The 13,281-nt window shown below is 42.3% G+C and overlaps 1 protein-coding gene across 4 annotated transcripts in view; it reads right to left on the bottom strand.

The window, feature by feature from the left end:
- IQCH (IQ motif containing H) overlaps positions 1-13,281 on the bottom strand; it is a 127,186-nt gene that overhangs the window by 35,775 nt on the left and 78,130 nt on the right. For all 4 annotated transcript variants that reach the window (XM_070763357.1, XM_070763356.1, XM_070763358.1 and 1 more), the window contains 2 exons: positions 10,624-10,744; positions 6,417-6,703 (listed from right to left, as the gene is read on the bottom strand). In XM_070763357.1, the coding sequence (XP_070619458.1) occupies positions 6,417-6,703; positions 10,624-10,744 (408 nt within the window). The remainder of the gene's footprint in view (positions 1-6,416; positions 6,704-10,623; positions 10,745-13,281) is intronic.

The raw sequence follows: 13,281 nt of genomic DNA, 5'->3' as shown, positions 1-13,281 counted from the left end.
GAATTGAGTTGCTGTTAACAATTACTGAAAACATATTTCATTGATCTATTATTTCCAATTGTAATTTTGGTCTGTCTTCTTTCTTTCAGAACCATGGCTACAATACAAATGTTGTACAAACCAGAGCTAACTCAAGATATCACACTACAAACCGCCCTTGCATAATCTGAAACATATAATTCAAGCATCTCTTTCCCCAGGTACCCAATTATTGCATAGAACAAAGATTAGGGCTAAAACATATGAAGAACGGTTGCAGGAATTGTGTATGTTTTAACATAAAGAAGAATTATGGATGACATGATAGCAGTGTTCCGATATCTCACGGGTTGCCACAAAGAAGGGGGGGTGTCATCCTTTCCCCCAAAGCATCTCAGGGCAGAAGAAGAAGCAACGGTGGAAACTAATCAAGGAGAGAAGCAACTTAGAACTAAGGAGAAATTTCCTGACAGAACAATTACTGTAATTTTCAGAGTACAGTGGTACCTCTACTTACGAACTTAATTCGTTCCATGGCCAGGTTCTTAAGTAGAAAAGTTTGTAAGAAGAAGCAATTTTCCCCATAGGAATCAATGTAAAAACAAATAATGCGTGTGATTGGGGAAACCACAGGGAGGGTGAAGGCCCTGTTTCTTCCCAGGAGATTCCTTGAGAGGCCCAATGGAGGCTTCTCCCTGCCTTTTCAGGCCCTGTTTCCTCCCAGGAGATTCCTAGATAGGCCCCACAGAGTCTTCTCCCAGCCTTTTCCTGCCAGGAGATTCCTGTTTCCTCCCAGGAGATTCATACAGAGGCCCCACGGAGTCTTCTCCCCACCTTTTCCGGCCCTGTTTCCTCCCAGGAGATTCCTAGATAGGCCCCACAGAGTCTTCTCCCAGCCTTTTCCTGCCAGGAGATTCCTGTTTCCTCCCAGGAGATTCATACAGAGGCCCCACAGAGGCTTCTCCCTGCCTTTTCTGGTTACAATTTCAGTGGCTCAGGTTTGTAAGTGGAAAATGGTTATCAAAAAAAATCTTGAACACCTGGTTCTTATCTAGAAAAGTTTGTAAGTAGAGGTGTTTTAGGTAGAGGTACCACCGTATAAGATGCACCTCCCCTACCCAAAGAGGGTTATCATATATGATAGACATGCATTGAACCGAAAAGATATTGGTCAGAGGTCCAAAAAATGGATCGAGAAGATATTAAAACAAAGTATTGATTTAAAACTTGAAATATTATTATTAGGCATATTGCCAGAAAAAAATAATAAAGAAATATATTTAATTGTTCACATGGTGTCTGCTGGCAGAACTGAGTATGCAAAAAATTGTAAGCTGAATAGAATACCAGTGAAAAGAGAAGTACTAAGGAAGATTATGGACTGTGCAGAAATGAATAGATAAATAAAATGAAAATTAAGGATAAAGCTCAGTTTTATAAAATTGGGAGAAAATTTTATGAGTGGATTGAAAATAAAAATGGATAAAATAGTTAATGTAAATTTAATGTAAAAGAGAGGAAAGGAATGAGAAATATGATTGAGAGAACTCGGTTGATAAAAAGAGAAAAGGAGGGATCATTAGTTAAACATGTGACATACTTAAATGTAAACTAGAATAGGTTTGAAATGGAATTTAAGATTTAAGAAAATGATTATTATAATTATATATAATTATATTATAATTATTATAATTGAAAAAGGAAAAAATTGCTTAGAGCTAAAAAGTTCTGTTGCTTTTTAGATTAAAATTAGTTATTGAAATTATATTTCAGCTTTTTATATATAAAGTTTTCTTTCAGTTTGCTTTTTCTTAGACAGACTGAATAATTAGTGATTTAAAATATGATTTAGGATATTTTGCTAATTTTATATACGGAATTTCACGACATATTATTCATTGAAGGTACTGTATATGTATTGTTATGTATGTATGCTTTTAAGGTGGAGAAAAGTTTTTAAAAATTACACAGAAAAGATGGTGGAAATATTGATGTGTGTTATACACTGAATGCAGCCATTTTTGGCCTCCTGAATCCTTGTAACCATACCTCATTTTTGCAAAAAATAGCCCTGTTTTTTGGAAAAATGGGGTGGGCAGGGGGCTTGGGAGGCCTGCAAAGAGGGGGCTGGGGGGAGGGAAAAATGTCCCCATTTTGGGGGGGAAAAGGATGGAAAACTGGATTTTTTTCCTTCCCCCAACCCCCAGGAGCTCTCTGCAACCCTCCTAAACCCTTGGCCCACACCCTTTTTACAAAAAACGGGTGAAAAACATGTCTGTTTTTTGCAAAAAATGAAGTGCACAGAGGGATTGGGAAGCCTGCAGAGTGCTCCTGGGGACCGGGGGAAGGAAAAAACACCCCCGTTTTTGTAAAACATTGGCCAATTTTTGCAAAAAACAGGGCCCACAGAGGCTTTTGGGAGGCTTGCAGTGCTTCTGGGGCTGGGAAGAAGAAACATTTTTTCCCCCTTACCTCTTTGAAATCTTGATGTGTGTTATACACTTGGTGTGTCTTATAGTCTGAAAAGTATGGTAATCAGTGGAAAGACGTTGTGGGTGCTCCATCACTGGAGGCTTTTAAGAAGAGACTGGACTGCCATTTGTCACCAATGGTTTAGGGCCATTGATGGTGAACAGAGCCATCTCTCCAGGCACGTGGAGCCATTGCCCATTGCTCTTTTGGGTTCTGGTGCACCGGCCGACTGGTTTTATTGTACACCAGTGGGCCAGTCACCCATTGTGCATGCATGCTGCAGGAAGATAATTTTCATGTTTCCAGCACATGCATGCGCATTAGCCACTTGGTCGCCTGGTTTCTGGTGTGCCTGCGTGGGCGAAGACTAGCGATGGCAATGGCCGGTCGGTGGGATTGGGAGCCAGCTGAGCACACCGCATGGGCTGGGCTGGGCCTGCTTATGCCCAAAGCGAAGCACTGGTCCAAAGGTGGCACGGCAGCAGCAGAAGGCTGGGTGGCTCGCTCCTCCGCGGTCCTACTGGCTCGCTGGCTGGCTGCTACCTGGAGTGCAAGGCTGGGAGGAGGAGGAGCCGCCACTCCCTCTGCAAAGGCAGACCATTCACGTCGGGAAACGTTGATCCAAAAATGGGGTGTGGGGCGCATATGTGCAGTAGACGTGTCCACGTGCGGTACAGGATTTGTGTACAGTGTGTGGCGCATTAATGCATGGGGATATGCGCAGGTGTGCGCACGCACGCATGTACAGGTAGTCACACATTGCAATAAGGGTTCTGGCACGCAGGAGTGCTGGCCCATGTGTGCGCAAGTACTTCTGGCAGACAGCGACAAAAAAGGTTCGCCATCAGTGGTCTGTACAAGCAGAGGGTTGGACTACAACAGGGGTAGGCAAAGTTGGCCCGTCTATGACATGTGGACTTCAACTCCCAGAATTCCTGAGCTAGCATGATCGGCTCAGGAATTCTGGGAGCTGAAGTCCACAAGTCATAGAAGAGCCAACTTTGCCTACCCCTGGACTAGAAGACCTTCAAAGTCCCTTCCAACTCTGTGATTCTGAACATTTAACTCCTCCATGAGCAGCTCCTGAGTGCTGAAGCGGGTGCAGTCACAGGGACTTCCAAAATCTTGCTGGGAGCTTGGTTAACAGGAAAGGAAATTATTCCTGCATGGCCCAGTCTTAGCAATTGACAAAAGAATTTTTTTATTATGCCACTGAAAGTCAAAGAGCAAACCATAGCCAGGCTTGTGTGCAGGAGTCACTGAGATGGCAGCATGAATTCTCCCACTATAACTCTAATTTGATTTTGATTGATTTGATTTTATTGGATTTGTATGCCACCCCTCTCCGTAGACTCGGGGCGGCTAACAACAGTAGTAAACAGCATATGGCAATCCAATATAAACAGTTAAAAACCCCTATTGTAAAACCAAACATAGATACAGACATACCGTGCATAAAATTGTAAAGGCCTAGGGGGAAAGAGTATCTCAATTTCCCCATGCCTGGCGGCAGAGGTGGGTTTTAAGAAGCTTACGAAAGGCAAGAAGGGTGGGAGCAATTCTAATCTCTTGGGGGAGTTGGTTCCAGAGGGTCGGGGCCGCCACAGAGAAGGCTCTTCCCCTGGGTCCCGCCAAGCGACATTGTTTAGTTGACGGGACCCGGAGAAGACCCACTCTGTGGGACCTAACTGGTTGCTGGGATTCATGCAGCAGAAGGCGATCCCTGAGATAGTCTGGTCCGGTGCCATGTGCCTGATCAATGGTTTCTGGAGCAGGACAGGAAAGTGAATTTCTTTACTCTGAGATTTCCTCTGAATTCCTTTGCTGGTGTTATCTCAAATGATTGCAGCTCCTAAACACCATATTTCATCTACCCCTAAAATTGCAGGATTATCTTTGATCTAAACGCTACCAGCAAAAACCTGTCCCTTTCTGTATTGCAGAAATTTCGGGGATTTTCAAAAGATTCGTATCATTTCACAATCTCTGGGTTTTGGGGATATTTAAGTACTCTTTCACTATAGTGGCAACAGATGTTCAACGATATATTTAATTTTTAGGTTTAGCGAAATAACATAGATCATTGGTTATTTTCAGTAAAAGATCATTCCTGAAGGATGCCTGAGTGTACAATAGTTCTGGGGAATTTATTTCAGCCTTTGAGCTACTGATCTAAAATGGGAAATTAGTGTGAGAGTGTTTGAACAAGTCTAATAGGATTTCTAGTTTGCCAAAAAAATAATGCTTTCAGAAGCACAATCTTTGGTGTAATCTCTCTCACACGCAACAAGACAGATGGCATCATTAATTGCCTCTATATCTAATTAAGTTGGGCGGGGGGGAGGGAAACTCGGCTTAAGTAATGCTAAAGTTGTGGCACAAACTGGGAAACATAGGAAATTGCAAGGTAGAACCCCTGGGAAAAAAGAAGAAAATGGCCCTATGTGGATGATGAAAGGATGGAAAGAAATGTATCACTGGAGGTAAAAGGGTGAAGACTTTGCTCTTGGGCCCTTCGGGGGAAGAAATTACACCAGGGAAGAGAAAAAGACCAAACATCTATTGAGCTGGGCATCTTGGCAGCACGAAGTTAAATGTAACACAACTGGTCCTCAGACAGCATAAAATGGAAGTTTTTACTCCCAAATCAAAACAAACCTTGCTTTGTTTTTGTTGTGGTTAGCTCTGGCCCAGCTCCTGCCCCAAGGACTGTGGATGTGGGGGAGAAATCCACATGCTGCAGGCCTGTCTTGTCTCCAGTGGAATCTGATGATGAAGGCTCCTCTGACCAAGAAGACATGAGTGACAGGGAGGAGGAGAATGTGGCAGACAGCTCAGAAGGAGATCAATTATCTAGCTCCTCCTTGGATTCAGAACAAGAGTTAATGATACAGCCACGCATGCGGAGAGCGATGCATAGGCAGCAACAACTGAGAGATTATTATCAAAGAAAATGAGGCCACCTGTGGTTGGGTGGGGCTGTGGTAATTAGTGAGGCTGCTATAAATAGCAGCCTGTGGGTTTGGCCATTGTGGAGGTTTATCTGATCCTTGTGTTTAGTGCCTGCCTTGCTGGCTTTGACCTTTTGTCTGCTGATTTTTCCCCGCTTTGAAACTAAACCAGAGCAAAGTGTGTTTCACTTTGTGAAAGAAGAAGGACTGTGAATTGCCTCACAGCTGCAAGCTAAGTACTGTATCTCAGAACTGATAAGGGACTTGTACAAATTACCAGTTTGTTTGGAGATGAGTGCTCTTTGCTATACCAAAAGAGGGCTTAGTTTAAGTGACTTTTCATTATAAAGAACATTGTTTTGAATTTTCAAACGTGTGTGTGTCTGAAATTTGTCCCTGTGAATTTTTGGGAGAAGTTTACCAGAGAGCCCGACAGAACAGTTTTATTCCCAAATATTTTCATTCCCCCCCAAAATAAATAATAATTTGGATAGGCGCAGAGGAGAGACTCTGAAGGCAGACTGACATATATACGGGGGTCATTCACAAAATCACAGGGCTGGAAGAGACCTTGGAGGTCTTCTAGTCCAATCTCCTGCCCAAGGCAGAAAACCGGATCCCACTCTGAAAAATGGATGTCTAGTCTTTTCTTGAAAACCTCCGTTCCCTTCGGTTGATTTATTCTGCTGGTTGAAAGCACATATATTTCACCCAAAATCTACCGATCAGTTTTTAATACTTTCCCCTTGATGTCAAGGAACAGAACACCGATGGTTAAATGACAAATGCAGATTTCGTAGTCACCCTTGCAGAAATGTAAACAAAGTAGAAAAAAGTCCCTGAACCTACAAGGTAAAAAGGATGAGCATTTATTCCACATTTTCTACAGCACATATTTCTGAGCATCCAGAGTTAATTAGGGGGCAGGATTAATGAAAGAAAACACTTCGCTGCAAAGCCCCCACTCCTCCACCCACTTGACCCCAAGAATGAAGTTTTACCTTTATGGCTCACCTGCTGCTTCAAAGATTGCGGGTGGATGAAAGTCACAAAGTCGATAGAAAAGTATCCCACCACTTCTCTGGATCTGCAGGCCTCCCCGATTTTGAAACACAGCAGATTAAGGAGCTTGGGTTCAACGGAAGACTGAGGAAAGGTAGTTCCCGAAGACCGCAAGGGACCTTCGGCGTGGAACTGGTCTCCGCAGGAAACCATCGTGAGCTCCCCAGTGGGCTCAATCAGCATGTCCACGGTGAGGCTGGTGATGCTATCGGAAGGTGGGAAGGCTTCTATGACTCCACCTGCGCGGAGAAACGAGAGCACCATCATGCCAACTAACTGCACGCTCTACAAACGAACCCTCTGCCAATGGAGCAAAAGCTTTATTTTTAATACAGTTATTACAGCCTTAGCACCATAGCAGAGTTTCCAAAAGTAAATAAGTTTAATTCCATCACTTATTGTAGAAGCTGCTCCTGGTTAAATGCAAACATTGGTTCTGACTTTGCCTGGGCTTGTAAGCTGCAGTATCTTTGCTGGCTGTGGTGATATTAGCAGGAGAATTGGGTATAGGCTGTACGCCAGTGACACTGAGAAGAGAAACCCCATTATGGCTGAGTTGGTAGTCTTAGAAATCTAAACTTTAAATAAATGCATTTCCTGGTGTAGAACAGGGGTAGGCAAAGTTGGCTCTTCTATGACATGTGGACTTCAACTCCCAGAATTCCTAAGCTAGCACGATTGGCTCAGGAATTCTGGGAGTTGAAGTCACAAGTCACAGAAGAGTCCACTTTGCCTACCCCTGGTGTAGGGAAATGGAAGGGCTTCTTATTTCCCCTGAATGGGGAAAAGTATCCTATGTTAGGGTTCCAAGCAATACACCCATAACGTAACTCTGAGGCAGGAAGATTTCTCAAAGAATAGCTTTACTGGATACTAACTAAATACCTGTGCTTCGCTACAAAACTATGTGATGGGGCTTGATAAATTGACACAAAGCTTGAAAATTAATGAGAAGTTAAAAAGGGGCATACAGTTTCGTTATTTTGTTAGAGACGGCAAGCTAAGTTTCTGTTATAGATGAAGACACTATTTGCATATTATAGACTTTCAATTTGTCCCTCAGATGAATTGATCAGGATGTAAACAACATTCCAACATTCCATTCTTTGGCTGGAGGATGACCAGGCTGTCAGGTGAACTAACTCTGGAGCATGCCACATAGAACTAGCCATGGGAGAAATAGGCAGCTTCCCTCACTTGTGTTTTCCTAATCACATCTGTGAACCTCTTCCTGCATTTTTGCCTCTTTTTCCTTTCACTGATGTTACAGTAGAAGCAACAGATTCGTCTGAACTGAGGATTGGTATTGATCTGGCTAGCATCCTGTTAGTATGTGAGAGAGTTGAGGGATGTTTGGAAACTCAAGCAGACTTTGCTGTGTGAGCAAGAAGGAGACAGGAAGGAGTCTGTGCGTGGCTTAGCTCAACTGTTCTGTGGTAAAGCTGTTTGCTGCTGTGAAAGCAAAAGCAAAACTGAAACTCCTCTGCTTATGTTTTGCATTTGGATCAGATTTCTTTTCAGGTGGGGAGGAAGGAGTAGAACTCCTTAGCATCAGAGCTTGTTAATAATAATGTAAGAAATACACATGCTCTGATGGTCATTTTGAAAAATCCTTTAGCAAGCACCTAGAAGCCAAGGGGAACATACTTGGCAAATTTCAAGTTTGTAGGCTTTAAGGTTCTGGAGATTTCATGATTAATATGTGAGTGGTTTTAGCTTTTATATATATAGATATATTGGTACAGGCTGGTGAAAACCAACTCCAAATGTTCCCACAGTTTTCACCTAAGGACTAACCACTGTGCCTGTATTGTAGCTTTCTCTTTCAGAGCAGAAGGATGGGGAAGGAGCAAAGTGAGGAAACAGCATCCAATGGTGGTAGGTAGGTAGGTAAAGGACATTATGTGTTGATAACTTAAACCCTGCCGGCCCAAAATTCTCCTCGCAGAGTTGTAAGGAACCGTAACCATTTTCTGACTGAATCTGAAAGTCATATTTACTGTTACATAGCCAATGTTGGAGGGTTCTAATTTTCTCTATACAAGAAAAATCATCAGAAGAACATTAGAAAGACAAGCTAGAACAAACCCATTTGGGATCTCCAAGAAGGGAAGAGGTATTTGCTGTATATATGCATATGTATTTGTTGTGGTTCGCTCTGGCCCAGCTCCTGCCCGAAGGAATTTGGAGGTGGATGTGGGGGAAACATCCACATGCCACAGGCCTGTTTTGCTCCCGATAGAATCTCCTGACAAAGGCTCCTCTGACGAAGGAAGCATGAGTGGCAGGAAAGAGGGGAGTTTGGCAGACAGCCTAGGAGGAGATCAATCATCCTTATCATCTCTGGATTCTGAACAAGAACTTATGACGAACCCACGCATGCGTAGAGTGATGCATAGGAGAGAACAACTGAAGGATTATTACAGGAGATAAGTGAGGCCACCTGTGATTGGGTGGGGCTGCTGTAATTAATGCTACAGATAAAAAGAGCAGCGTGCTGGTTTAGCCTCGTGGAAGTTTATCTGATTCATAATTTCGTCAAGATCGTGGTTTTGCTGTTTCCCTGTTCAAGACTGTGTGTGGACTTTCTGGACTTTGGAATTGGACTCAATTTCCCAGTTACTGGGTGAGAAATTGGATTGCATTTAACCTGTGCCTTGTGTGTATCAGAAAATCCCTTTGACATTTAAAAAGGGAGTTTTTCTGCTTTTCTGTAGATAAAAACTTTTGGTTTTCCTTCTATCATGTGGTGTGTGTCTTTTTGGACTAATTACCCTGTAATTACGGGCAGTTGGGACACGCCAGCAGAACATGTACTGTATGTATGTGTGCACCGTATTTTTCGAAGTATAAGACACAATGGAGTATAAGATGCACCTTAAAGGAAAATGGGGGAGGAAATCTGCCTATCAGATATTCATCTGCCTAGTGTTCTTAATCTGGTCAGTTTCAGCACATTATTTTATATCCTGGTTAGGGCTTTAAAAATACTTTATTTGGAGAGAGTAACAATGAAAGAGCTTGCAAGCTGCCCTGAGTCCATGGAGAGGGGCGTCATATAAGTCCAGTTAATAAATAAGCCAGTAAGAGCTGGGAATATCGTTAGCACCTTAAATAAGCCAGTAAGAGCTGGGAATATCGTTAGCACCTTGTTAGGGCTGGAAAGAAACATTCAGAGCAAGTAAAACAATGAAAAAAACCCCTGCAAAGTCTTAGGGCTTGGAAAACATTCTTCGCAGAGAGTAACAATGAAAGAGCCTGCAAGGTAAGAGCTGGGGAGATTGTTAGCACCTAGTTAGGGCTGGAAAGAAACATTCAGAGCAAGTAAAACAATGAAAAAAAACCCTGCAAAGTCTTAGGGCTTGGAAAACATTCTTCGCAGAGAGTAACAATGAAAGAGCCTGCAAGGTAAGAGCTGGGGAGATTGTTAGCACCTAGTTAGGGCTGAAAAAAAAGGGTTTGAAAAAAGCTACATTCAGAGTATAAGAAGCACCCACATTTTTAGTCTCTTTTAGGGAGGAAAAGATGTGTCTTATACTTCAAAAAATACAGTATGTATGTATGTATGTAGGTAGGTAGGTAGGTAGGTAGGTGGTTATTGATATATGTAGCTTCTAATTCTTAAACACGAGGACTGCAAAACTGTTTGAAAATGTCTCATGCGGTCTCCAGAGGGCAGAGAAGGAGGTGGTGAACATAACTGTTGAAAGATGAAGATTTGGTGGTCTTTATCACTCGTGTTCCTCACCAATTCCAAGTAGCCGAAGTTTGTCCGTAAAGAAAGAAACATAAAACACAAAGGAAACTTACATCCATTTTCACAACTGCTCCTTTGTGCTGTGATGTCTGTGCCTTGGGCATTTTCCCAGCCACAAATACCACCAGAAACCAGGGACAGCCTCTTCAAATAGTATTGTGCCATTTATATCACCTGTTTTCTCACCCCAATTTAACTATGGAGGTAACTTTACAGAAGTGAGGGAGGTGGGAATATCCCAGAGGGTGAGTCCTGTATTTCATTCTTAAAAAGATTAAAAACTGTAACCGAGGGAAGGAAAGAGGGTAGAAGTGGAGAAATATCCCCAATGAATGAGAACAAAGTGCTGGCCATATAATTATCCCTGATAGCACTTAGCAGGAATGTAGCAGTCTTATTTACCTTGACTCACAAACGTTTGGAGGAATTTCCCCCATGTAGGAAATCGTTTCTCATTGACAGCCTGAGCGTGCTGTGCTAAAAGGCCCGGCAGCTCCTGAGAGAGCTTCACCAAAGCTGGTTCCTGCAGAAACAAATTAAATAGAACCACAAGCAATTTTACTGCAGAAATGAAAACGGCTTGTGGGGTGATTAAAAACCAGACCTCCAACAGGCAGTGTGGTTACTGTTTAACCACAGCCAGGAAGCCTTTTTTCTAAACGTTTCCCCTATCTTCTTTCATGTATCTGGCAGGTTTTGGGGTCCCTCCTCCCAGCAATCTCTTCCTTAAAAAAGAAGGGAATAGGTAGGTAGAAAGATAGGTAGGTAGGTAGGTAGGTAGGTAGATAGATAGATAGATAGATAGATAGATGCAGTAGATAGATTGACAGACAGACAGAGAGAGAGAGAGAGACAGACAAACAGACCAATATAGATATATCCCAAAATTTAACACCACCACAAATGGGGAATTAAGATATTAAAACCATTCATATTAAATTTAATAAAAATTATTTTAGAGATAAAACCATTCATATTTGCGGAACTGGAAAAAGTGCATAAAAGGGCCACAAGAATGATCAAGGAAATGGAGCCCCTTCCTTATGAAACCAGGTTGCAAAGCCTTGGTCTCTTCAACCTTGAAAGACGGCGTTTAAGGGGTGACTTGATTGAAGTGTATAAAATCATGCATGGGATAGAAAAGGTGGATAGAGAAAAATTACACAATCCTAGGACAAGGGGGCCCTCCATAAAGCTCCTCGGTAAAAAAGTGAGGACAAATCAAGGGAAATATTTCTTCACCCAGAGGGTCGTTGGTTTATGGAATTCACTTCCAGAAGAGAATTGGCAACTTTAAGACTTGTGGACTTCAACTCCCAGAATTCTGGGAGTTGAAGAATTCTGGGAGTTGAAGTCCACAAGTCTTAAAAGTTGTCAAGTTTGGGGACCCCCTGGCCTAAAAGAAGCATGGATTTGCACACACACGAAAGGCAGCAACCCAGACACAGGTCTTAACTTTGTTTCAATCAGGCCCACAGTCTGGAAGCTGAGCAAGCACATCAAACGTGGGAACTTTGCTCATCGTGTTCCAGGTCACTCTTCCCTCACCACTTCACGATCGCTTCCCTCTTCCCCTTGAGCCTTTTTCTTCTGCTTCACGACCCCTTGAAATTAGAAATGTCCCATGCTCCAAAGAGGACTAATTGCCCCTTCACACCATAATCTTGGGAGTCCGTTCTTGCTCCTCCTAACTGGAATGGATGAAAGATCTCCCTTATGCCTTTCGTCCTCCTGCTTGAAGAGGGGCTCTGTCCATTTTTAAATGCTTGTTGTGTTGGGGATCTGTGCTTTGTCCACTGAAGAGGGCAGGTATGGACACCTGTACTTTTCTATTTATCCAAGGGCAGCCTCTGAATTTCCACCCACAAACTATATTTTTGGACTATCTACTCTTCAACATGCGGGTTGATTAATTTATTTGGGACATCCACTGCTTGTAGATAGAAAGTCCCTGAACACAGCTGGATCTTTTTTAATAATGATAATGATAATAATAATAATAATAATAATAACAACAACAATTATTATTATTATTATTATTATTATTATTATTATTATTATTATTAATTAGATCTGTATGCTGTCCCTCTCCGAAGACTTGGGGTGGCTCACAACAATAATAAACAGTCTACGAATGTTTGAATAAAGGTGCAAGAGGTTGGTTGCTGGAGATTATATGCCTACCTTGAATCAAGGCAGAAAGCAGGAATTATACTGCATATGGTTCAACAAACCTAAGCCAGTAGTTTGGGCAAAGACAGACTATCTCAAGGGGTTATTATTAGTCTTTTAAAAGAATTAGCTAATTTGCTGGGAGTTGGGCAGCATGTTATTTTTATGGTTCATCCCTCAGCCAGCCAGTTGTTTGGACTGGATTTGGCATTTTTGCCACCTGTCAAGTCCTTCCTAAGAGCCTGTGTTAAGTAAATGTGGACATATTTAAAGGTATCATAACACGAAGTCAGCTACTCCAAGCCAAACTCCTTTTTGTGATTGACTTATGGGGATTTTGTCAACGTCAATAATATCATTAAAACTAATAATAATAATAATAATAATACAGTGGCCCCAGTAATTATTGATACACTAGGTGCCCTATCAAAAACTCTTGAATGACACTTATAAAATCTGTAGATTGATAACATTTCCATACACCAATACATCAGTTTTTGGGAAAAACTCATTGAGAATGAAGGCCAATACCAGTTAATGAACTGGGCACTGCAATTTCACATTATTGTGTTCATCATCATCATCATCATCATCATCATCATCATCATCATCATCATCTGGTTCTTCAGGATACCTAGATTTTCAGAAAGCCTTTGGGCAAGGAGAAGAAGTGAGAGGCCATGCGTGAGGGAAGTCTGCTTGAGCTGCAAGGTCATTTGATATTAAGAGTGGCAACCATGAATGGTGAACCTTCTCCAGCCTGTGACTTTTTCCTACAGTTGGCAGGGAGAAAATGTGCAGAGCTACGCGGAGGAGGAATGCCTTAATAGGCTATAGATTGCAGTGCCATGCAATAGCACTGAACCGGCTGAAAAGGACCATATAGAC

This window comes from Erythrolamprus reginae, chromosome 10 (genome assembly GCF_031021105.1).
Source record: "Erythrolamprus reginae isolate rEryReg1 chromosome 10, rEryReg1.hap1, whole genome shotgun sequence".
Taxonomy (NCBI): domain Eukaryota; kingdom Metazoa; phylum Chordata; class Lepidosauria; order Squamata; family Dipsadidae; genus Erythrolamprus; species Erythrolamprus reginae.
The sequence above is the reverse complement of the archived record's forward strand: the minus strand, read 5'-3'. Positions and strand labels throughout refer to the sequence as shown.